This window comes from Aulonocara stuartgranti (assembly GCF_965226115.1).
Source record: "Aulonocara stuartgranti genome assembly, chromosome: 6".
NCBI classification, from domain to species: domain Eukaryota; kingdom Metazoa; phylum Chordata; class Actinopteri; order Cichliformes; family Cichlidae; genus Aulonocara; species Aulonocara stuartgranti.
Genome location: NC_138944.1, coordinates 32,236,243 through 32,262,571, shown reverse-complemented (window position 1 = coordinate 32,262,571; position 26,329 = coordinate 32,236,243). Strand labels below are relative to the sequence as shown.

At 39.6% G+C, this 26,329-nt stretch overlaps 1 protein-coding gene and 1 long non-coding RNA gene across 4 annotated transcripts; one reads left to right on the top strand and one right to left on the bottom strand.

Moving 5' to 3' along the window:
- The first annotated feature begins 1,303 nt into the window (after positions 1 to 1,303).
- On the top strand, positions 1,304 to 23,144 carry LOC309708356 (lysophosphatidic acid receptor 2-like). 3 transcript variants are annotated; one of them, XM_082536329.1, is made up of 6 exons: positions 1,304 to 1,769; positions 12,516 to 12,982; positions 13,392 to 13,886; positions 15,819 to 16,078; positions 21,411 to 21,530; positions 21,680 to 23,144. In XM_082536329.1, the coding sequence occupies exons 2-5, from the start codon at positions 12,736 to 12,738 to the stop codon at positions 21,507 to 21,509; spliced, it is 1,101 nt and encodes a 366-aa protein (XP_082392455.1). In that variant the 5' UTR covers positions 1,304 to 1,769; positions 12,516 to 12,735; the 3' UTR covers positions 21,510 to 21,530; positions 21,680 to 23,144. The 3 variants fall into 3 exon arrangements, with proteins under 3 accessions (XP_082392455.1, XP_082392454.1, XP_082392453.1); XM_082536328.1 differs by having other exon boundaries at positions 21,653 to 23,144; XM_082536327.1 differs by having other exon boundaries at positions 21,411 to 23,144.
- Positions 21,886 to 25,240, bottom strand: LOC309708358. The gene is made up of 2 exons (XR_014277248.1): positions 25,148 to 25,240; positions 21,886 to 23,685 (listed from the first exon to the last, which is right to left on the bottom strand). It is a non-coding gene; the product is annotated as an uncharacterized lncRNA (long non-coding RNA).
- Between the last annotated feature and the right edge of the window lie 1,089 nt (positions 25,241 to 26,329).

Below are 26,329 nucleotides of genomic sequence, written 5' to 3'. Positions count from 1 at the left end.
TCAATCAAAGTGGCCAGCACGCAAATGTTAAGCCTTGGTAAGCATTAAAAAGGTGAGCTTTTAAAAAAAATCCCATCCTGTGTGGTTTTTACGAAGTAAAAATTAGCACCAAATACTTTGGGGGCCTTTTTGGGGTGTTCTTTTGGAGCCAGCCTCAAGTGGTCATCAGAGGAACTGCAGTTTTTTTTTGCCACTTCCACTTTGGCCAAATTTGCAGTTATAGATTTGAGACTGAGTAAATATACAACATGCATATGACTTCCCATACGGTAACAAAATATATTTTGAAATATATTTTAAAATACATTTCAAAATATATTTCAAAATACAATTGAAAATTAATTAAAAATCTTTTCATATATTTCAGTCAAAGAAAACACATTCACATATAACAACTGAGAATCTTTATTTGATATCTAAAACAAACATAGCATATAAATCAAGCTAGGAACATACATTATACAACATTATTCTTATAACATGCTTAAACATGCTTAAACATTCTAAAATTATATACATATAATATCATTAGTTAATCATTAAGCGTGTAATCATTAGTTATTATTAATCTCTGGCTCTCTTTCACAGTGTGCATTTTGTCCTGTTGGAACAAATGAAAAAAAAAACTGAATTGAAACTGATCAACAAAGTAATTGAGAAAGATCAAAAATAATAAACTAATTCACAAAGGAAGAAAAAAAATCAGAGGAACTCAGCTGTCTTGGTTGCAAAGATTGACTGAGGTTTACACAGCTTTGATTACTTTGAGCCTTTACTACTACAATACATCAGACGTGACAGACACATCCAGCCTTAAAGCTCACTACAAACCACGTGATCATTTACAGTTCACCTGCTACTTTCGTTTATATCAGGGGTGTCAAACATAAGGCCCAGGTGCCAAAATCAGCTCAGCAGAGACTACAATGTGGCCCACTGAAAAGCTTTGCTTTTATTATTATTATTATTATTATTATTATTATTATTATTATTATTATTATTATTATTATTAATGTGAAAGAGGGAATAGAATTTAAACTTTTAACTGTTTCTGTCGTACGTTTCACAGGTTTTTCTATTGATTAATTATGCCAGAAACGTTTCTGCAAATGTTCCACTATAGAAAAAACATTATGAACAAGCTACCTGAACTTGTGTAATTTTACACATTGCAGTTGTTTTTCTTACATGAAGATATCTCGGGTATTATGATGTAAAATTAGCTCCACATCCCTGGTTTTTATCTGCCGCCTGAGTAGCGTCCTTAACCACTCTGTCAATCACTCTGACGCTCCGCTCTCATTGGCTGACATGCCCCACCGCCAGCCAAACAGGGTGGATACCAAAAACGCGCAGGTTGGCAGAAGGAACGACCAAAAAGCTCCAAGCTGCTCGTTTAGTAGAACGAGTTGGAACAAACGAGGGAGCGGCTGCCGCGCCTTGTGTACGCCTCCTGGGACAGAGTTACTGCGCACAGGTAACAAATGCTAAGCCCACCGGAAGCGAAACAAAAGTTCGAGTAAAGATGACGCAGAAGACCGAGCGTATTTAACTTTGTGAGACTCAAAAGTAAAAGGTGGACTTGAGCCTCGATAGAAACAGAAAAAACCCCATATCATAGTAGTTTTTTCGGCCCTCTGTTTTTGTGGGGTTTTTCCTTTTTTTTCACTTTTGCTTTGTGAGCTGGGGAGGAGTTCTCAGGTGCGAAAACAAGCAAAGATCTAACCTGGATAACTATACCTGCTGGAGGCGTTCACAGACGACTAAAGGTGAGTTCAAACTCGTCTCCCGCTCCACATTCACACTTCTTCTGTATTAAAAAAAATTCAGCGGAGGGCGACGAGTTTGAAATGCGCGCCCGGGGAGAAGAGAAATGTTTGTACGGTGCTTCATTGTTTCCTCCGTGCGGAGGTCGCGACTCCCGTGAGCGTGCGAAGGTATCTGCGCGGAAGGAGTCTGGAGCTCATTACCTTACGGAGAAGCAGCCGTTCCCTTTTTTCTTTTTAATGCAGCTAAGCAGTTTTGCCACGCTTACTACGAGGGCAGTGTTAACTTTCTTCCAAAGTAAAACAACCATTTTTCTTCCCTCTGCCTTTATTTTCCCGGATATCTACACAGCACACTGCATATGCAAATAGAAAAGGAAAGAAAACGCCAAACGCACATTTACAGCACAGGTGTCGCCTACAGGAAAACAGCCCTGCAATAAAGTTAAACTGTTCCGTCTGTGGACACAGTGTTACGGCGTGTTCACTTCACAGAGTTAGTGTTGAGTTTACAGTAAGTCCCAAAAAGCGAAAGCAGCAGATCTGCATACGAAAAGCTTCACTTCAGGACCAGAGTACTGAGACAAAGTAAAACTGTATCTGTGCCTCTTCATAAACCACCATAAAGTTAACATCTCTGGTCTGCTTATTTTCTGATCCATCGCTCATTTGTACACTCTAACAAGGTGTCAGAAAGTATTAAACCTTTCTTTTTTTTCCTGTTTAGTTTGACTAAGTTATTTTGGAGGGAGGGCTGTTCACATTATTCAATTCAGAGGTATAGAAAAAGCACTGATTTGTTTTTGTACTGAGTTTGAACGGCTGTGTCAGTGTTCATATGAAAGATGTGACAGGACAAACCTTATTTTGTGAATGTTAAATGGACTGGTTCTTGTATAGTGCTTTTCTACTCTACTCAAGCACTTTATTACACCTGGCCTGTCAGCTGAGGTTTGAATTGACATGACATGCTAATGATCACTGCATCGAAAGCATGTTTTTCACAAGTTAAAAAGAAAACGCCAAAAGAAACAAACCTATTGAATCCCAGTCTTAAACATGCAGTAAACACACACCACCTCAAACTTGTATATACATTTTAAATGACATTCCTGATCCAGTCTCACTATTTATGCATATCAGCAGTGCATGTCCTCTGTCTTTATTACAAGATATTCACTTGGGCTTTAAAAACAAACAAAAATAAGATTACAGGAAATGCTAATTATGGGAATGAAGATTTAAAGAAAAACAAGGGTTAAGGGGGGGGGTGTTAAAAACAGCTTAAGTTTTAAAAGTGAAACAAAGACTGGATCAGTCATATCAGGAGAAACAAGCAGCTGTCTGTGCGTGTGTCTGGGTGATTAAAGTGCTAAAGGTAATCTCCATATAGGTGACACATGGTGAGTGGTGTCAATACTTCACAGTAGAAGAGAGGGGGTCCTGTGGAGAGAAGTACAATCTCAGTTTTACCTGGAATCAGAGGTCACAAACACAATCAATTGTGTCTGCCTACACCGTCGTATTGGTTTCAGCTATTGTGGGGGTGCATGCATTTCCTAGTACTGTTTCCTATTCTAAAGAAAGGCTGGCTGAAGTCAATAAGCTAAGACTCTTTCTTTAGGGAGAAAGAGGGCAACACTGAGGGGAGGAGGGAGAAAAGGCCTTGGGTGTGGCTCCCCTGGTAATGACCAGTTTCCATTCAAACCGGTGTTTACTGATCCCGTCGAGTCCTTTCACGCACAAACACAGACACACGATGCATGAAAACTCACAGGCTGCGTGCGCGCGCACACACACACACACACACACACACAGTGGTCAAGTTTAGAGGAATGCGCAAAAGTCTTAATTAGGCGTGCAGGAAATGCTGTAATTGAATGTTAGCCGGTGGTGACAGTTGGTTGGTCTTTGTTCTAATGCAAGCTGGTTTGTTGTCGTGAACTTGTGTGTTCAGGTCACAAGTATCAGTTGTAAACCCACTAAGACAACAGAAAATGTGGGAAGGGGAAACTGCTAAATGTATGTGTGAATGGAGGGGGAGGGTATGAGACTGTAACCCACAACTTCCTAACATCAGCTTCTTTCTCCTTTTCACATGTCAAGTATTTGTTTGGCATACGTACTCGTATGCCTAACGATTTCCGGTGTGTGTTCAGAACTGTAGCTGCTGTTACAGCTTAAGCTCGACTTAAGCTGACCAAGTTTTACTTTTGGTCTTTAGAGTGAGCCTGTAATAATACTTTATTTTTGTAGTGTTTATCAGATAATTGTATTATCTTTATGTAGTAATAATAATAATAATAAAAATTTCAACATAAAGTGCATTTTTATTTTCTTAAAAAAGGCAGAAACAAAAGGTTATTTGACCAGCTTCACCTTTAAACTCCGAGTAACCTTAGCCAGCATTCTTTTGTAAATTAAGCTAAAACAGTGATCATCAAACACTTTAGTGCAAAAAACAACAAACTCATTGGACTCACAATACCTCCATGCTTATTTATTGTCTGTCTCTTTCAGCCAGTTATTTAGATAAACTAGCCTGTTCACATTTTCAGAGCTCAAGGCAGATCTCTCTTTTTTGTTACTATGTATTTTGCAAGTGAGAACAGTCTCTCCCATGGGACAGAAGTGGCAGGACTAACCAAATACTTGCAGACCAGGACTGACATCTGTGGGTAGGTCCCTGCTCGACTGGAACACAGGGCTCATCTGAATCAGTAGCACACTTTCTAACCCCCTGTCTTCTACCACTGATACTAGTCTACAGTCAAGAGAATTTGTAAGTTTGTCTGATGTTGACTTAGTAATTTTGGTCCTGAAGCCAGTCATTTCATCAAGTTTGGCCTGCCGACAACTTTTGTTGGTACTCAAACTGCTAACTCTAACAGCTCCCACAGTTTCTGTGCTGCATTTAGATGGTGCCATAAAGTTAAAGTGCTTCAGTGCTATGCAAACTCTGTTTGCACAAAACCACGCTTTTATCAAGGCTTCTGTTGGATAGACTGTAGAAATTAAATTTGCCTTCGTTCAGTCCTAGCAACACGCTTTCTTCTGATTCTGCTGGGTTTTTTTTGGGGGGGGGGGGGGTTTGTAGCTGTGTGTGTCACTGTAATCGGTATACCAGGAAATCATGCATTAACAAAAGTTCCCCTTTGCTTGAAATGTAAAGTGCGATTAAATATGTTAATTTTTTTTCACACAATGTTTTTTCAAATGAATCACAATTAACGCATTAAATTCCCACCCCTAATTTTTACATTCTTGAACATTCGTCCAGAAGTTTGACATAAAAGGACAAAAGTAGTCACGTGTGAATGAGTACCATTACTGAGTATATATTTTAAAATGTTTTTTTTTTTTAAAGTCTTAATGACCACATGGGAAAATATGTATTCCCTGACCGGTTGTCAAGTAGTTGCTGGAGGTTGCTGGCTAACACTAGGAACAAGAACCTTCTTGTTATTGCTTTGATCGTTAGCTGACTGCAGTGTTCACCTTTACACCACGTTCCAAATTATAATGCAAATTGTGTTTAAGTGTCATAAAGATTAAATACGTTGTTGTTCAAATAAACCCATGGATGGAATCATGTCTCAGAGCTCTTTGGATGATTGAAATCAATCTCGGACACCTATGATTATTAGTTTGCCAGGTGAGCCCAATTAAAGGAAAAACTACTAAAGAAGGATGTTCCACATTATTAAGCAGACCACCATTTTCAAGCAATATAGGAAAGAAAAAGGATATTTCACAAAAACTTAAGTGTGATCACCATAATGTTCAGAGATTTGTGGCTGAGTCAGAACACACATGGGTTCGTGCAGATAAAGGGACAATGATGAAGGTTTCTGCCAGACAAATACGTCAGATTAAGAGAGCAGCTGCTAAAAGGCCGTTACAAAGCAGCAAACGCATATTTGAAGCTGCTGGTGCCTCTGGAGCCCTGCGAACATCAAGGTGTAGGATCCTCCAGAGACTTGCAGTTGTGCATAAACCTTATATTTGGCCACCCCTAACCAATGCTCACAAGCTGAAACAGCTGCAGTGGGCCTCGAACTACAAGAAGACTAGTTTTCAAACAGTCTTGTTCACTGATGAGTGCAGTGCAACCCTGGATGGTCCAGATGGATGCAGTGGTGGATGGTTGGTGGACGGCCACCATGTCTCAACAAGGCTGCAACGTCAGCAAGGAGGTGGTGGAGTGTTTTGAGCCGGAATCACAGGGAGAGAGCTGGTCGGCCCCTTTTGGGTCCCTGAAGGTGTGAAAATGACCTCTGCAAAGTATGTGGAGTTTCTGACTGACCACTTTCTTCCATGGTAGAAAGAGAAGAACTGTGCCTTCTGCAACAAAACCATCTTCATGCAAGACAATGCACCATCTTATGCTACAAGGAATACCTCTGCATCATTGGCTGCTATCGGCATAAAAAGAGAGAAGCTCATGGTGTGACCCCCAGTCTTCCCTGAACTCAACCCTATTGAGAACCTTTGGAGCATCCTCAAAAAAAAAAAAATTGAGTGTGGGATGCAGTTCACATCCAAACAGCAGCTCTGGGAGGCTATTCTGACATCCTGCAAAGACATTCAAGTAGAAACTTTCCAAAAACTTGCAAGTTCCATGGATGCAAGAATTGTAAAACTGCTATCAAATAAGGGGTCCTATGTTAATATATAACTTGACCTCTTAAGATGTTTTTGATTGAAATAGCTTTTGATTTCAGTAAAATTGATCTACTAATGCTGCAAATTCAACAAATGACCATTTTCAGTTCTCTACAACCTATAAAATGTTTCAAAACTCTGTGCGTAATAATTTGGAACAGTGCATTTTAAGTTTTTTATTTTTGAGAAACGTACTGTTTTCATTGGCAGTTTTGTTGAGTAACATTTGAATTATACTCTAATGGTTGATGACTCAAAAATTATGCCAATCGGCCAACCACGCTAAAGCCATTGTCACATGTCCGTTATTAGACTGCGGGATAGTAACACTTACTTTTTAAATGTACAGGGAGTGCAGAATTGTTAGGCAAGTTGTATTTTTGAGGAATAATTTTATTATTGAACAACAACCATGTTCTCAATGAACCCAAAAAACTCATTAATATCAAAGCTGAATGTTTTTGGAAGTAGTTTTTAGTTTGTTTTTAGTTTTAGCTATTTTAGGGGGATATCTGTGTGTGCAGGTGACTATTACTGTGCATAATTATTAGGCAACTTAACAAAAAACAAATATATACCCATTTCAATTATTTATTTTTACCAGTGAAACCAATATAACATCTCCACATTCACAAATATACATTTCTGACATTCAAAAACAAAACAAAAACCAATCAGCGACCAATATAGCCTCCTTTCTTTGCAAGGACACTCAAAAGCCTGCCGTCCATGGATTCTGTCGGTGTTTTGATCTGTTCACCATCAACATTGCGTGCAGCAGCAACCACAGCCTCCCACACACTGTTCAGAGAGGTGTACTGTTTTCCCTCCTTGTAAATCTCACATTTGATGATGGACCACAGGTTCTCAATGGGGTTCAGATCAGGTGAACAAGGTGGCCATGTCATTAGTTTTTCTTCTTTTATACCCTTTCTTGCCAGCCACGCTGTGGAGTACTTGGACGCGTGTGATGGAGCATTGTCCTGCATGAAAATCATGTTTTTCTTGAAGGATGCAGACTTCTTCCTGTACCACTGCTTGAAGAAGGTGTCTTCCAGAAACTGGCAGTAGGACTGGGAGTTGAGCTTGACTCCATCCTCAACCCGAAAAGGCCCCACAAGCTCATCTTTGATGATACCAGCCCAAACCAGTACTCCACCTCCACCTTGCTGGCGTCTGAGTCGGACTGGAGCTCTCTGCCCTTTACCAATCCAGCCACGGGCCCATCCATCTGGCCCATCAAGACTCACTCTCATTTCATCAGTCCATAAAACCTTAGAAAAACCAGTCTTGAGATATTTCTTGGCCCAGTCTTGACGTTTCAGCTTGTGTGTCTTGTTCAGTGGTGGTCGTCTTTCAGCCTTTCTTACCTTGGCCATGTCTCTGAGTATTGCACACCTTGTGCTTTTGGGCACTCCAGTGATGTTGCAGCTCTGAAATATGGCCAAACTGGTGGCAAGTGGCATCTTGGCGGCTGCACGCTTGACTTTTCTCAGTTCATGGGCAGTTATTTTGCGCCTTGGTTTTTCCACACGCTTCTTGCGACCCTGTTGACTATTTTGAATGAAACGCTTGATTGTTCGATGATCACGCTTCAGAAGCTTTGCAATTTTGAGACTGCTGCATCCCTCTGCAAGATATCTCACTATTTTTGACTTTTCTGAGCCTGTCAAGTCCTTCTTTTGACCCATTTTGCCAAAGGAAAGGACATTGCCTAATAATTATGCACACCTGATATAGGGTGTTGATGTCATTAGACCACACCCCTTCTCATTACAGAGATGCACATCACCTAATATGCTTAATTGGTAGTAGGCTTTCGAGCCTATACAGCTTGGAGTAAGACAACATGCATGAAGATGATGATGTGGACAAAATACTCATTTGCCTAATAATTCTGCACTCCCTGTATTCTGTTTGATGTTTCAGCCGTCTAATGTGCAGTCAGCAGCTTTTGAAACAACCAGCACTGAGCATTCATGCTACAGTAAAATGACCAGTTTTAAAATGTTTATATTTTTAACAAATCTAAGTAATATTTTGCAGCATTAACTTCCTGTCTTACAAGATATGACAGTGTTGCAGTTTCCGGTAAATTTCAACATTTCTATTATCACCATTTTCCCATCATCTGATAACTTTTTTTTTTTTTTTTTTTTAAATTTGAACATGCAGACAGTCTGAAGAGGAAAGCCCAGCTTATAAGATGAAGTTGATATCCGCCGTTGCATGTTATCTCCAATGAGGGTTTTAGACTTTGCTGAGCCAGCTAACATTGTGTTGAGCTAACCTTTATGTACCCGTCTACAACCTAGACCAGAGTTGCTGCAACAGATTTACTATTATTTCTCAATTTGTGTGAGTAGCAAGCTCTTATTAGTGCATCAGTTTGATATTTTGGGAAATGACACAAAAAGTCTGGCCATTAAACTGTCCTACATACAAAAAAGTGTTAAATCTTATTTTTACACTTTACATCAGATGAGACAACACGATTTGTTGGTGAGCATTAGCAGTGTGCCTTTAGCTTCACTTTTACAGTACAGAAGTATTATCAACTTAGTGGTATTTTTTTAGTTACCTAATTCTGAAAATGCTGTCAGTTTCCTTTTAGGCAGCAAGTTTTTATTTTTATTATTTGTCTACCAGATATTCACTCTCGCCAACTTGAGGCAGACTATTCAGTAACTTCTCACTGACTAGTCACTTACTTTGTGTGTCCTCTGTATAACCTTGGTCACATAGCAGCATGTCTGTTGTGCCTAAAACGGTGTAGAAAATGCGATGAGCACTTCAGTTGTGGCACATCATGTGACAGCAGCTGCTTAGTGCAGCTTAAGATGCACTTTGCACTGAAGCGTTGTGGTTTTGTGCTTTTTTGAAATAGGAAAATACAAATTCGCAGAACTGTCAGCCGTAGTGCTCAAGGTGCCTTCTGAAATCAAGGTATGTTTGCAGGTGAAACTTAAATGGCAGTTGGACATCTAATTATGACTTAAGAGCTCGTCTTTTTATTAATATCTTTGGCTCAATGCACATGTAAACATTTCGATGTCAATTGCAGACTAATGTTGGGCTTTTACAAACAGAGTTGGCCAATGTGATTATGCATTTAAAATAAAGAGTGGACTTGTCCACTTAGTACAATGGGTAAAATTAAAGTATGACTTTAAAACACAAATCCAACAACGAGAACTTTTTTTTTTTCTTTTTTTTTTTTTAAAGCTGCAGCTGCTGGTCGTATGTAGTCGAGGTAGTATTGCATTCATAAAGGGAATAGCATCCTTCTTACCTTCCTGTTGCTCGCCACAAATTTGTGATGTTGTTCGGTGAGTTTCAGACACATTCCCATGCACACCACTGTTTCACTACTTTTAACCATTTGGATCCTTCCACATTCTGTCACCACAGGGATAGAATGTGGAAAGGCTTTTTTTTCCTTTTTTAATTTCCTCACCTGTTTTAATTTGTTGCCTCGATCAAAAATTGAACCCTCTTTCCTGCAGTGGTCTCATCCATCACTTCATTTCCAACCTGTGACGTTTGCACTCCCGCTGCATTTCTCACATTTTTAATTTGGCATTTCTTTCCACACATCCTTGGTAGGAGAACGGGTCACTAAGGGTGTGTGTGTGTGTGTGTGTGTGTGTGTGTGTGTTTGGATTAAGATTGAGTTACATAGCTGGATTGTGTAATTGTGAGGTGTGTCTCTTCTGCAGGGAGCAGCTCTGCTGTTTCCATTGTTGGGAGAGTTGAACTTGGAACTGACGGCACTGCGGTGTTGTCGTGCAGTGCTGCGTTTCACAGGAGAGTGGAGACTGTGCGAGGTTGTGCTGCTGACTCAACAATAAGAGCACACTGTGCAGCATGTACAGGTTTACCCTAAATAAGGGATTAGTCAGTTGTTGGCTGCGTTTTGATCTGGGCTGTGTTTGGTTTCAGTTGCAATCATTTAAAGCCTTGCCTGTTCTTGTTGTGACATGTCAGATAGGAGTTACTCAGTCGTAGTATATGAACGTAGTGTATAACGTTGCTTTTCTTACAAATCAAGGTTTTCTGGCTTGTACAGGGCAAAGTTACTTACGATGTGATTCTGTGGTAAATGTATAGATCCTTATTTCTATTTTTTGCCAAAAAAAGCTAACAACCTTTTCGTTGGGGCTTCAAACCTTAACCTTAAAGCTTACGTGCTGGAGACGGCTCAGTAGCTAAGGATGCGTTAGATAAGTTGATTAATCAGATAGTTAATGCAAGAAATGCCACTCACGTATTTCAACAAAGCTGATTAGATGTGCACGTAGTCTGAGATGTTCTGAACAACAACAACAAAAAAGTGATGCGACTCGCTTCCAGCAATTACTTCTCTGATAATGTAAATTGATTTCAGTTCAATTGAACAGGAAAATAGTTGCTGTGCACTCAAACTTATTTTCTGCAGCACGACACTGAAGCATCAGAGGACTGAAAGGGGAGGTGACCTGTTTATCCACAGCTTGCGTGGGGGCAAATCTTGCATACTGCTTTATCTTTGTTGGCTGGGTCAACTTTATTATCGCAGCTTAGCCCTGTTTGGGAACAGCGTTATCTTTCTAGGATTATAAAATAAGTGTGTGTTCGGAAACTGCCCTCTGAGTGCATGCTTTGTAGTGCATTGTAATAAGTCATGTCAACATGTCTGCATTAGTTTAACAGGAAGAAGAGCCTCTGTATTTTTGATAATATTGGAACGTCACATGTCAGGATAATCTATTTAGATGCTGCCTTCAGTACATAGATTTGATGAAGGTTAGTGGCGTTAATAAAGTGCTCATTTGTATTGGTGCAAAGTCAGTTTGAACTTGCTGCCCTACCTTTTCACTGTGAAAGAATATAACGGCAAAAAGCAGGATGTTTTCTTTTCTTTAAACGCTCAGTAGGGGTGTTTAGTTTATTTAGGTGATTTTAATGAATTATTTATTGATACCTTACAATTTTCATTCCATATTAGGTATCACATTTTGTTTGGCCACTAGATACAAAAAGCTTTTCTGGTGATTTAACCCCAACCTGGGGGGGGGAGTCCAGTGCTTTTACCGCTATAGTGCTGTATATCTCTGTACAAGGGCGTCTAGAAATGGTTTGTTCGCACTGGTGTTTTGCGCTGTCTTAACAGAGTCAATGCATAGATGTTCTGACTGTAATTTGAGCTTGACCTGTGATGGACGGCAACACCGGGATAAGCTGCAAGGGACAAAAGCCACAGCTACTTTGCATGATAAACATATTTGTCACTGTTTTCCAGTAATAGTCTGATTTATAGCCATAGTAAAATGCCCCTGTTAACATCTATAATTGTCCTTTGTGCAGAGCAGACCAAAGTAAAGTAGTTTGGCCATAATGCACAGAACCACATATGGATAAAAACCAAACATGCATTTGCTCAAACGCGGTGGTGGTGGAGTTGTGTTGATTTATTTATTTTTTTTAGATGTGGACACCTTGCAGTTCCCGAGTTGACCACGTACTCATCAGTATACCAAAGTATTCTAGAGTCAAATGTGAGGTCATATGACAGCCAGCACTGAGTGATGCAACCGCACAATGATCCCAAGCACAGCCGGTTACTTTTGTTGGAAAAGGAAAAAAGAATCGAGGTGTCGCAATGGTTCAGTCAAAGTCCAGACCTCAACCTGACCGGGAATTAAAGAGAGCGGAAATGACTGCCTGCAAGCTGCAATGAACTGAAACAACCATGTAAAGAAATTCCTACACTGATGTGAGAGACTAATAAAGTAAAATGGCAAATCATGACTTTAAGTTATAAGGTCTACTTAGTATTTACCTCATCTTTAGACCTGGTAAATACTTGGTTACTTTGTCATCCAAATATTGCTTTACTTCCTTCTTACCTTAATCTTGTCAAACTATATTATTTTAAATGTTTATTCTCTAAATGCTAAAAATTTTAAGTTAAATATTTGCTGTCTATGTTGGATATCATTTCACTATGACCAGTTTCTGTAGTTTGTTAATAAATGCTTATCACTGATTTTGAACTGTTATGCATAATTTAATGTTTGCTCAAACTTACTACTTTTTCTCCAGAATGTAGATGTGCATCCAGAGAAGTCCCCAGGCTTTCAGACGTCTGGATAACTCCAGTCCTCACCTGCACAGCTAATGGCATGCCGATCTCCAAACCTCCCAATGTGGCAAGTGTCAGTGGTGCCCTAATCCTCCTCCTTCTACTCTGCGTCTGCAACACCACCCTACTCTTTCTACTCATCAACGTTTTTCTCATCCCACACCCCGCTCACGCCTCAGGATGGGTAACATAACCGGTACCTGCCATGACAATGAGACCATCGACTTTTTCTACAACAACAGTGGAAAAGCCATTAATACTCAATGGAAAAAGCGTGACGTTCTTATTGTCACGCTGGGCTTGATTGTTTGCTTCATTGTTATTTTTTCCAACTTTTTGGTAGTAGCGGCCATTTTCAAAAACAGACGGTTTCACTTTCCCATCTACTACTTGTTGGGTAATATGGCTTTGGCAGACCTTTTTGCAGGTAAATTTTTTTCCATTTATTTTTGTAAAACCATTTGTGAAATAACTTAAGTTCACAGAAAACCCTTCACAAAGAGAAAGTAGAGCAAAATAGAAACACATTCTCACAGTTGTTTCCATTGAAAAGCAACAGTGATCTCTTAAACGCAAACCATGAATGCCAAGTTGGGGATTCTTGGACAGTCAGGCAACCTTTTGAGTTTGATTTAATAGTACTCCTGACTATTTCAACTAAGTTTGTACTGATCACAGCGATAGCATGTTACTGCGATGAGTCTCTGACATCCTCATATTTCATGTAAAGATTGTTCATTGTCCTGCTCTGGTAACAACGATAGACTCTACTCAGAATGTAACAGTGTAAATAGTTTACCTCTGTTTAAAAGATCTCCTCACTTTCCTCCTCCTAGGTTTTGCGTATCTCCACATGATGTTTCATACTGGTCCCTGGACTATAAAGCTATCACCGAACCAGTGGTTTACTCGTCAGGGGTTGATAAATACCAGCCTGACAGCCTCGGTCCTCAACCTCCTATTCGTGGCTGTGGAGCGCCACCAGACTATCTTCAACGTCCAGCTACACAGCAGCATGAGCACTCGGCGTGTTTTCATAGTCATGGTGTTAATTTGGCTGGTGGCAATAATCATGGGCCTCGTTCCCCAAATGGGTTGGAACTGCACGTGCCATCTAAGTGAATGCTCCACCATGGCACCGCTATACCACCGCAGCTTCCTGATATTCTGGGCCGTTCTTAACTTGATGACCTTCTCCATCATGGTGGCCGTATATACCCGGATCTTTCTTTATGTGAGGCACAAGGGCAGGCAGATGTCACAGCACACTTCGACGACAAGACAGAGAGAAACCATGATGAACCTGATGAAGACAGTCTCCATGATCCTGGGTAAGGGAGTGCACACAATACATATCAAGTCAAATAGTTATGTTTGGGAGATAACTTTGCGTTTTTAGCTTCATTTAAAAACATCACGCTAACAGAAAAGCTTTTGAAGAACCCAAAATGATGATAAAGCGTGTGCCGACCTCAGCACGGCAGCCAGGCCGGTTCCTGTTACCTGTTCACTGCTTTTGAACAGGTAAAAAAAGCAGCGATGAGCAGTCGGGCTGCATCCTCCATTTCTACCTGTTCATGTTTCTACAGTAGAATCACCATGGAGATCACTTTAAAATATCTTTGAACTGGTTTTCAGATTTTCTTTGTGTTGCTTATTTTGTGAAAACACTAAAAGAAAGCTCTTACATGTGTACTCATTAGGACAGGGATTTGTGTCAGTGCATTGCACTGTAGCCTAAGGTTTGTATTGTTAACTGGTAATTATGAGAATGCATTATGGACTAACATGAAAATAATAATAACAAGTTTTAGACTGCTCTCTGGCAAGTAATTACCGTAATATATATTGTAGAGTGTCTACCTTACAATATGAAATGAAACGCCTTGAAGGTGACTGTGATTTGGTGCTATATAAATACATTGAATTACTTTTGAGAAAATAATGGGGTGTGTGTGTGCTGAACATTTGTTGTGAAGGACTCACAACCAACCAACCAAAACATTCCAAACGATGTGATGCTAATTCACTCCCGAATATTAAAAATCTCTGTGTGCAAGGGACGAGGCTGAAAATCACTGACCTGTAAATCAGTTCAGTTTGTTCTCACGCTTAACTCTGTCACAGTGTAGACACCAGTCTGTCCTCTGCTTCACTCAACACACTGACATACTTGAAGTAGCAACTTGGAGTGAGCATTCAAACTATTTCTGGATGAAAACCACGGCTTCAGATTTGGAGGTGTAGATTCTCATCCTGATCACTTTGCAATCAACTGCAAACTATCACAGTGCAAGCTGAAGGTCACCACCTGATGGCCAACACAACAGCATCTGTGAAAGGCAGAGATGAGATCCTGAGACAACCATGGCTGTGCGTGGAAATTCTATTGATGATAAAAATTATGAACACTAAGTGTACATAATTTAAGTGACTAAGTGATCGCAGTGCAAACCATTGCCATCTACTGAATTCTACTGAAAGTTTAGTTGGAGAAAGTTGCAGAGGATAAAGTTTCCCGGGAAACGTTTATCTTGATCAAACACAGCCAGCCTTCTCGGCCCGTGCAAGCTCGTCTCTTTTCTTGTCTGTTCCTGTAAAAATAGGCTTTACACACACATTACCTCCTCTCTTCCTGGTACTGATTTCTTCTTATTTTCTAATCTAGTCTTTCTCCTTTGCTGCTCTACTCTCACTGTCTCATTCTGATTTATTTTGATTTCAATTAAATTCCTCCAAATTTACCCCCCCCCCCCCCCCCCCCCCCCAAAAAAAAAAAAAAGAAAACACCAAACAAAAAAACCCCCACAAGTGTTTGTCCCGTCACTCAGCAGCCAGGATTCAGTTGCTCTGGCATGTAAGGAAGTTGAGGAAAAGCCAGAGCATGTCCTGACAGGGAGCTGCATAGTTTTGTTAGCATGACAGAAAACTGCTCGTTTCTGCCTGCATGACACTGCTGACAATTTGTACCTGCGAGCAACATCATCAAGACAGTGAGGACATTTCCTCATTTTATCATTCTGAGAGACACATAAAGCCACTATGCACCTGAGTGTGTGGTCTCACATCCTTTAACTGTTTTTGCAGCTGGTAGTTTTGCATATATTAGTGCTGAGCATGCTACCAAAGTCTGCAGATATTATACAGAACAGACTACTGAACTGGCTAATCTGTGTGGTGTGTGTGTTCCCTCATATGCTTCCCCCTACCCTTAGAAATTAACAGAGTTGTAAAGAATTTCTTTCTCCCCCCTGACTCTGTAGGCTGCTTTGTGGTCTGCTGGACACCCGCACTGGTTGTGCTGCTGCTCGATGGTCTGAACTGTGACAGGAGTTTGGTGCTAGGCCCCGAGAAATACTGTCTGGTGCTGGCAGAGTGCAACTCCTTCGTCAACCCCATCATCTACTGCTTCAGGGACCAAGACATGAGGAGGACCTTCAAGGAGATCCTGTGCTGCAACTGGTCTCAGAGGCACAAGAACAGAGGCTTCTCTGAAGTTAAATTTCACACCGTGGAGCAAGAGGTACTGTCCGAGAGCAATGGAATCAATGACAGCAATCACAATCAAAACAAGCACATGCTCTAAGGACTGTTTATGATTTTAGGCCACTTGGTATCATGCTGACTGTAGTCAGATGATCTGTCCATCTAAATATTTTGAGAGAGATGTGCGACAGCAGCGTAGCTGAATGTGGCTCGTTGTTGTTGTTTTGTTTTTTTTGTTTGTTTTTTTTATCTATCTATATATCCATTAGGGGTGCAACGATACACAAAATTCACGGTTCGGTTCGATACTTTGGTGTCACGGTTCGATATTTTTTCAATACAAAAAAATGTTCATGCTTTTTTAATTTGTCATTTATTAAAATTCTAAATGTATATTTTAACTCAAACGTACAGTTTTTAAATTTAATGTTGCTGAAACAACAAAGGGATAAAATAATAAATCTATCTGATCGAGAAATCACTCATCTTTGGAAAAAGAGAGTTTATTACAGAGAAATGGCTCTTTCCAAAATAAAAGCTATACTATACGCTTCTTCTGGGCTATATTCTCAGCAGCATATTAAACATATCAGGTCCCCATAAGGAGAATCATGTGCTAACGGCTGTCTAAATGATTCGGGTAAAGTTTGTAGCATGAGTGCTTGTTGTTTTTGTCTGCTTCCACTTGTCTTTGCACTAGGATGATGTCGACGTAAATGTGCGGTCATATTAATTTTGTTTCCACTAGTGCTGTCAGCACTAGTGGGAACTGGAATGACGTTAACGCCACAACACGGCAAATCTCCGTTAACGAGCTACCGCGGATCGCCCCGTGTGTGGGGCTGGCGCAAACTGCACTAACGCAGTAGTTCCCACCCATGTAATTGAGCATTGCGTGGCACATCCGACATACTGTTTTACTTTTGTCCATGACGCGCTTAGCTTCAGGGTCATACTTCACATGAAGACCAAAATAGTTCCAAAGGCCAGATCTGACTGAGGGTGGGGGAGGTTCAATTTGCCATGTTGCAACGAGCTTAGCTTCTGTCTTGCTAGCTTGCGCTGCGCTCAGTGGATCTGCGCTCGACAGTGCAGCCTAGGCGGAGTAGTTGAACGCAGATCCACTGAGCTCCCAACACAGACAGTATCGTAAGAAGAAAAGTTGATAAAATAAATTAAAAATTTTGTATTGTTCGATACATATGCGTACCGAACCGAAAGCACTGTATCGAACGGTTCAATATCGATATGAGTATCGTTGCACCCCTAATATCCATATAGATAGATAGATAGATAGATAGATAGATAGATAGATATTTGTTGTTTAATTTCCTGAATGTCATGCCTGCAAAAAGTCCAGTTTGTGCCAGGTTTTCAGTCTATATACACACAGTTTACACACTGCATCCAGTAGTTTCATCCATCTGTCAGTGAGACCTGGCAAATCGGCAACATGCGACACAAATCAGGGAAGAGCAGACACAGCTAGTCTTTGCGCAGGCAGGCTGATCAGTTAGGTGTCCGATGTTTTTGTTTGTTTTTATTCTTATTGTCACTTCAGTGCTTCTTACTGCAAAGAGCTGAAAAGACTCGTTAATTAATTACTTATATGTAAAATGTTGCAGAACCTCTCAACATCTCCCTCCAGTTAAAATTGAACAACAGGTTAGAAGCAGTTTGATCAGAGCCAGCTGCATAAAACTGTAAATGCAGCATGCAGGGATAGTCTGTAAAGTGCTTCACATTACTGTCTCCACTCAGTTATACTGAGAACTTGGGTTGCGGAAAGATAACTTTTTAATTATTATTAGTATTATTGTTGTTGTGGCTTACTTTTTCCTTTTTTTTTTTTTTCTTTTTTTTTGGTGCATATTTTGGGGAAGTTTCTATTAGGAAAACCCACGTATCTTCACTGTAGTGCTCACTTCCCCAGTCAAAGCCTTTGTGCTGTTTTTTCTTTTTTCATATATTCAGCTGAGAGCTTGTCTATGGTTGTATTATGTGAAAATTGTATTAGTCTTTAGAAGTGCACCAGAAGCCACAAGCACGGCGTTAATGTGCACTTTGCATACATGTGAGTTATTGTGTTCTTGTCTGTCTGAGCGATTGTAAACAAATGTGCTTTTTTTGTTGCGCTGTAGTATCAGTGTTGACTGGTCCAAGAGATGGTTTAGTTCATGGCGATTGGTCACATCACAGCATTTATTGAGGCGTAAACAAACACTGCACTTGTAGAATTTCTTTTAGTAAGGATGTGAGAAAAAACACATTCAGAGAAAACCTCCAACAGAGGTCCAAAACACAGAACTCATTCAACACAGTGACTTTGTGTCAAATGTTCCATAACTTAAACTTTGATATTCTACAATGTTTCTTTTTTTTATTATTATTATTTTTTAATCTAGGATCTGTTGGTTGTGTGCTTCTTTCAGTTCTTGTTTCTCACACTTTAATCCTGCCACTAAATTCTCTGTGTGGATTTGTGGCAGACTGTGTCAGTCAGTAATGTGGAAACTGGTAAAGCAAATGGCCTTTCTGTTTCTGTTCAGCTCACAGCTGCAGACTCGTCACCATCATTCAGAAATCCCCCACTTCTTTTGTGTGTGCGCGTTGCACCTGGCCAAATCAGACTAAACTATGATTTATGTGGGGTCTTGTTTGCGACTGCTTTGCATTTACCTTCCGTTTCACTGTCAAATGTAAGCCGACTTTGCTAACTTTGGTATTAAATCTGAAAACGTGCGACATCTAAACCCATGCTCGAATGTGTACCGCACGTGTTGAGAGAGTACACACTGCTGTGTGATGCTGTTGATGGAGGAGGTCAAGAGCTGAAGAGTTGACAAGTGGGTGGAAGCTGGGAAGAAAGAGGCACACAGCCAAAGAGCGATGAAAGTTTTTGAATGCGAGCTAAAGACAGAAACAACAGGGCTGCAAAAATGTTACGTTGAGTTTGTTCATTGTTCAGTTGACTCTACAAAATGTTGGGAAAACTAAAGATTTACCTAAATAGCTACACAGTGCTGTAGGCAGTTTTTCTGTGTAAAAACAAAATTCAAAAATTAAGACGCAAACAATTCACAAATTGACACTTAAAGTATTTTGTGAAGGGGGAAAAAAAGGAAAAAAAAACTCTGTCACTGTAAATGAGATACATGACCTTTTTTTTTTTTTTTTTTTTTTTTTAATATTCAAAACATTTCATTTATTCTACAGACAGGCACAATTAAACCCAACGTTTAGCTTCATCATTATTAGGATTTTTATGCGTGATATCTGTTTGTAGACTTATATAATTGTATGTAATTATACATGTATATTGCATATTGAGGTAGGATCAAATGAGTTTACCTTTAAGTCTGTACCAACCCTTTCTTTGTCTCATTATTGTTTAAAGTGCATTTTGTTGTTATAGTCAACATAGTCATGTTCAAAATAAATCAATCATTCAGTGAAAAAAAATAAAATAAAGTATTTTGTAAATAGCCACTTTATTAGCCACTTAGCATGCTAATTAACTCCCACCAGTAGGGACATTACTGTATAAGCTTTCCTGTGTGTCAGTAGTGCTGAAATAAGCGTCTTTGACTGGATGTCTTATAGGAGTGCCAAAAATTATATTAATAATTGTTGATCATGCTGAAATTCTGTCTCAACATCTGTTAAACATGGACACTAAAACAAAATTGAAAAAAAAAACAGGCAAACATGTATTCTGATAGATTTTAAGTTGCTACAATGATTTTAGACAGACTTTCAGGCTATTGGTGCAATTAACTGCACAGCAAGTCATGCTAGTTGTTAGATTATTCCATTCAAAAGTCCACCAACACAACTTTTTTTTATTTTTTTTTATTTAAATTTGGAGTCTTTGCGGACTTACTGTCTTGGAATTGGCGTCAAGTGTCCATTTGAAGAACTGCAGTTTTTGGCACTTCGGCACTGACTTTATTTTTGCGTCACAAAGTTTGTTGCTTAGTAAGAAACTCCTAGCCCTAACCCTCCCATTTAGGTTTCTGATTTGCCGTCGTTAATATTTAAGCTCGATATCGCAAACTTCAAAGCTTAGAATTACGGTTTGAACCTTCAGTTCTGTCTTAACCTGTTCAAAATTTGGTTGTGTATGCGCAAAACATCTGTGTTCACACTGTGTCCCATCATTCATGCAGAATAAAGGCCACAAATATAATTCCATGCATATGCACTTTTATCCAGCCACCAAATTTTCCAGGCCAACTTTTTAACCGAAGGTCAAGGAGTGACCTTCACATAGCTCCTCAAAATCCCAATCAGTGAGGTTAAATCACCTCTCTGCCTTATGCTATAAACAGATTTGGTAATTACCCAAATGCCTGGAATTATCCTGTTGCCTGATGCAACTATTACTCTAGTTTATGCTGACCGTAACATTTCTGTGTCCTGCGTGCACTTCATTAATCCATGTGTTTTGTAGCTTGTGTTATGGTAGTGTTTAAACCAGTCCAGATGTGTGTTGGTGGTTAGCGGGTCATGCTTCTTGCCACATTTCCTCTGACTCGTTACTCTGGCATGTGTGTTCAAAGAATACATTCTCGGTACAGAGGAAGTGCTGCAAGGAGTGTGTTATCTTGTTAGTGTGCACATGCATTCTTGAGTGAGAAATAATTCACAGAAACATTGTCTTTGTTTTTTTTGGGGGGGGACATAAAGATCAAAGAGAGGCATTTGGGCCACTGAAAGGAAGTTGCATCTTTAATAGAGCGCGTTAACTGTAAGCGCTCTCAAAGAGCACAGCATTGTGTCTGTTTATACATATATATCCTAATTATACCTCTTGTCATTTAGATTTTAATTAAATCAAAGTTTTAACCGATTGTTATATTATAGGCGTACTTTTTTGTTTTTGTTTTTTCCTTGGTGTTGTTCCAGCAATTCAGGAAGTTTTTTACGTGATTTTTGGGCTTGTTTTGTTTTAAATTTTGTACATTGTTACAACTAATAAGAATAAATGCACCATCTGTGTACGTCTGCAATTTGTTTGGTCGTGTGTGTCTGTTGCTTTGCGGTAACTGCTGAAATTTGCAATTTAGAAACATGGCAGGTCGTGTGGAAACGCTCCTTTGGGTATGAACATGAAATTCATCTCTTTCTAACTGCTTGTTTGTTTGTGGGTTTTATTTTTTATTTTTTGCTAGTTTTCATATGACTAACCCACCCACCTCCCCCCTCTCTATTTTTCACATTCTCCCCGTTGCATCTAATCCCCATTTCTTATCATTGTCATGATTTTTTTTTTTTGTTAATAATTTTTAAACCCTTCACCCTCCTGGTTCTTTGACCTCATTTTCAGTTTCTCACACTCTTGTCTGTTTCTCCACCTTTGTCTCTAGAATGGTAAGTCTCGTATCCCCAAGGCGAAAGAGAGGAGCAACGGGGCGCCTCTCATCCGTGCCAGCTCAGAGGACATCCCTGCAAGTCTGATTAACTGAGACCAGCTGAGAAATTTCGAGGCATGCACACATACATATCTAAGTGAACTTATCTGTGTATGTACACAAAAATGAGCCTTGAGCTGGTTCTTCAAGGATTATGTAGATTTTTTTTCTTTTCTTTTTTTTTTTTTTATATAAAGGGTTTTACCTCTGCTGTGGGTTTACAGTTTCTGCAGCTACTGGTAGAAGAGATACACTCTTTGGCTGGAAGCTTCATAACAGCAGCTTGATCTTCTCATTTAAACACAAGCCCGCCATCAACACCTCCCCTGCACAGACGCGTACACATTGTTGGGATCACTTGGACAACATGGGAGACACACGTGAGAGTTTCCTGTTGAGACATGAGTGACTCGGCAGTTTTTTGTTGTTGTTGTGTTTTTTTTTTTTTTGTTTTTTTTTTCCCCCCCTCAGTGACAACAGTGATGGAAGAGCAACACCTGGAAAGCTACACAGCAGACCGTGGAATAAATGTGTGAAAATGTGCAATCATAAAGAATGCGCTCTGTGCTTTAGTTATGAGCCACACAAGAGTAGTTTGCTGGCTACTCTTAGCTTAAGTTAATGTGATCCAAGTTGTTACCACTAGTGCAGTAAGTCCTCCTTAATAAATTTCGGGGTGTTTATTTAATTGCATGACCAGAAAGCTTTTTGTGTGTGTGTGTGTGTGTGTGTGTGTGAGAATGTGAATAAAATACTAGAAACACGACTTTTATAACGTGGATTGATTTAAAAAGTAAACAGTAAAGTCCTGGAGGATGGATTTTATTGGCCTGTGTTATTTTGAGTAAACAGTCAGCTGTTGTGTATGCAGATATAGTTTCAGACAGGGGCCCAATGGCCACTCTGAGGGCATTAATAAGTATTTTAGTAACATTAAAGTTATAGATTAATCAGGTTTGATATTTTTAAACTAGTTCAAAGATTTAAAACTATTTTAGTGGGTTTCTTACACTTTTTGTCCAATCAGCAGCACCTTTTTTTTTTTTTTTCTCTTGCTAACATTTGTAGATGGTGTTCCTGTCACAAATGTTATATGGATTGTTGTTGTTTTTAAATCCCTCAAGGTATACGTGCCTGTTATGACGCACAGTTTTCGTTTTCTTTTATTCGTCAAAATGAGCGCCGTGCCTTGTAAATCTACAGCCAGTGAAAAATGTGGTTACAAATGTTGCGTTTCTTTTTAATATACAGCCAGTGTGATATAAGAATGAGATGCAAGTTGTTGTTTTTATTTATAGTTTTTTTTTCCACTCACTGCATGCTGCTTGTGTTTGCATAATGTAAATTGTCTCTGCTCAGTGGAAACAATGTTCACTTACAATGTTTGTCATAGAAATATACAACTTAAATTTGCAATGACATTGTAATGGTTGATATTGTAACAGTATTCAGTAGTAATTTACGGGGGGATGAAGCCCATCATTTGTCAGCAGGATGATAATCCACAAATGTTTTTATTGCTGTGTAAAGTGAGTAAAGCTTTTGAGTAAAATATTGCAGCTGATTAATATTGATTTTTGGGAGAAACTGACATGTTTAAAAGAACCGTTGACGGCTGTAACATGTTTTCTGCCATTATAATCTGCTCTCTGAGTGATGCCATTAAAAACGTGTATCTTGCTGACTGTGGCCTGTTTACAGAGTTGTCACGTCTTCCTTCCAGAATGGAGGCGGTTGTTATCTGTTTGCAGCTGGACGAATGGATCGTATGATCTCATTGAGTTTCTTTTTAGGCACCTTTGCCTCACTTGTTGGATCATTTGCCTTATTTTCCTTAGATCGAGGAACAGTGTCTGTCTGACTGGTAATGTCTTTCTTCTCATCCTTGGAAAGTTTCTTTTTTATTTGCTCTCCAACTCTTTCCAGCCCCCCTTTGTCCTTCTCCTTCCTTCCCGGTGAACCAGTTTGACTCGTCTCTTTCTTTGTGTAATCCATCGAGAGTCCTTTCAGCAATGTCGGCACTTTGTTTGCTGTCAGTGACGGTTTCTTCTTGGAATGCTTGTCCTTCCTCGACTTTTTCACACTCAGTTTGTCCAGCGACAGAGCGTTCTTTTTGCGTTTCTTATGAGGCAGCACCCTCTTCAGTTGACTCCAGGTCTTTTTCAGAGGTGATTTCTTCTTCTTCGGCCAAAAGATGGTTGTTTTTGAGGAGGAGCCACCCATTGCTGACCTGCAGGAAGAAGTAAAATGTGATCAGCACAAACGCACAAGTTTGTTCTGGCAGCTTTTTACAACAGTTTAACACAGCTATAAATATACCTCATACATAATACCTAAACAATTTGAAAGCTAGATTTTAAGATTGTTTAAATAAAAACTCCTAACGTGTAACTGTGTCTTGATGCATGCGCAGTCATCCAGGTAAGAATGTGTAAGTATATTTGGAGTTTTGGGATAAGCAAAATTTGAAAACATCAGCAGGGTCATTCCAAGCTGATGGTGGTTAAATGTATTTCAGTGTTAGGTCTTAGAAAAGGGCTGTATTTGATTATTACCTACTCATCTGGTTAATTTGATTATATTACAGAGTTTAGTTCTCAGTCAAGGAGAAAGTTAATTAATGATGGTGATCTAAGGTAAAGACGCCCAACAAGGCTCAACATCCTCTAGTGGGCTCCTGCCCAGCACTGTGACAGCTGATTGGCAGTTACCATAAAATACCAGAAGTGGCAGCTCCACCATTGGAGCCAGGTGGAACCTCAGACTGTCCAGGAGCTAAGTGATGCCCTGATCCAGCTGGGGGGGTGCATCTGTTGTCTCATTGGGTGCATGCTACAATGTTATAAGGCATGTGTACAAGCACGTGAGGGCAAGACAAATTTGAGTTACTGCAAGTAAATTTCAGTAGAGTGGACTAGCCTGCATAGTTTTTCCACTTTGATATTCAGTATCTTTAACTTCAGCCCTCTGTAGTTTCCTTTCCTTCATAACACATGATCCAGTCCGTATCAGTATAGATATCCAGAAGATTTTATTATTATTATTATTTTTTTTACAATTGAGATCTGATGTCTAAGTGTTCCTTTAATTTTTTGACCAGTGTAAATATAGATAGGTATTTATATAGGTGTAGATATACAGAAATATAGTGTGCTTTTAAATTTCTAGTTTGGTGATTTATATGAATAGTATGGTAATTTCACAAGCCATATATGGAAATTACCATACTATTCACAGACCAGAAACCACACATTGAAGATGTGACAGGAAAGTGTAATCAACACATTTACTTAGGGTTAGGGTTTAAGGTTTCACTCAAAATGCACATATAAATAGTATCACTGTTCAAACTAATGTTACTCCACTCTGGACTATCACTTCAGTCTCTGCTATTTGCAACAATGACTGTCACAATAAGTAGCTTTGGTAGTAGAAGTACAACAGAAAGAGTTATCAAAACTGACAACTTTTATATTTCAAAAGGTAAAAGAAGTATAACAAAGATCAGTTCCTCTTCATACTATATTATCTGATACTAAAACCTCCAGGCAGAAAGCCAGGGTAATGAAGTCTACGTACCGCGAGTGCTCTCCACAGTCAGACCGAACAAATGTTTTGGATGACTTTCTGTGTCGTCTGTGCCGAGTTTAAACCTGAGACTTGCTTATAACGAACATTTACACAACACTTACCCTTATGGAAAGTCTCTTAAGAATCAACATCAGATAACACCGCTGTCCTCCTGACTGTGACAAAGACTGGGCTTTTTTCATGTGATCATGCACCAAACACAGACAGAAAAACCTGGAAGAACCAACCTGTTCTGTGACATTCTCCAGAGCTGACTCTGCTTGTGTTTCTGCTATGTCAAAGAGGCATGTCTCCCTCTTAAAAATCCATTATGGACACTTATGAATATGACATGTATGTTTGCTGATTACAGTTTTGCACTTACACAACTGTCCATTTACATTTAACCGGAGTGCCCTGTGGATCAATGTTGAACTTTGTGCTTTTCTGTTTGGGTTTTTTTTTTCTTTTTGGATGAACTTCAACAACAACTGAGCACAATGTCAAGCACCCCCTCACCCTGGGTCCTGTGTCACAGAAGGTTTGAACTGAAATAAAACGGAAGCTCGCTGATCCAGAAGATAAATCATTCACATTCTCACTCTCTCTTGTTCGGCTTTATCCTCTCTGCTCAGAAATCTCAGAGTCACCCAGTTTCATTTCAACCAGATTCCTGATGCAGTTTGCAGGTTTCTGGGCATGATGTTTGCTCACACGAGATCTAGCTCCTGCAGTTTCTTACACAGTGCAAAAGCTTTCTAAAACATTCAAGCTTAAACGGTTTTCTTGTGTTTCCTGGATGCCGCAAGAGAAATGCTTCCATAAAACGAAGATTCTTTGAGATTTTGTGTGTTAAGACTTAAGCTGTGCTGCAGCACGGCTTTTTTAGCAGCACATTGCTGATGTTTTGATTGTCAGGGTGGTTTCCTGTTTCCTGAGTTTGTAACACCTAACACTGGTTATATTCGCTAAAATGTTTTGGTTGTCTAAATTCACAGGGTGCCGAGCTGGCACTGAATGAATTTCAGCATTTTCTTCTGTCTGCAGGCAGCTGTTTCATAATTTGTGGTCATGCAAACCTTCAACCTCCAAGGGCCCAACCAGATAAGAGCATCAGACTGTGGTTTTTAGGTTAACTATCACATGGGAGGAAAAACTTATCAATAACAGGACCATGTAAGGGTCTTAGGGTGACAAATCTATGTAAGGTCTAGCCCTCGGTTCACAGGTTCATGGGGGTGTCAGAGTGCTTCAATTTGTTTTTATCATAAAATCTTTTGTTTGTTTCTGTAGTTTGGTTCGGT

Bases quoted from the DNA above. Each gene is read 5' to 3' on its own strand.
- LOC309708356 (XM_082536329.1), top strand. From the start codon at position 12,736: ATGGGTAACATAACCGGTACCTGCCATGACAATGAGACCATCGACTTT. The intron at 12,983-13,391 runs GTAAATTTTTTT...TCCTCCTCCTAG, and splicing joins TTTGGCAGACCTTTTTGCAG to GTTTTGCGTATCTCCACATG. The intron at 13,887-15,818 runs GTAAGGGAGTGC...CTGACTCTGTAG, and splicing joins GACAGTCTCCATGATCCTGG to GCTGCTTTGTGGTCTGCTGG.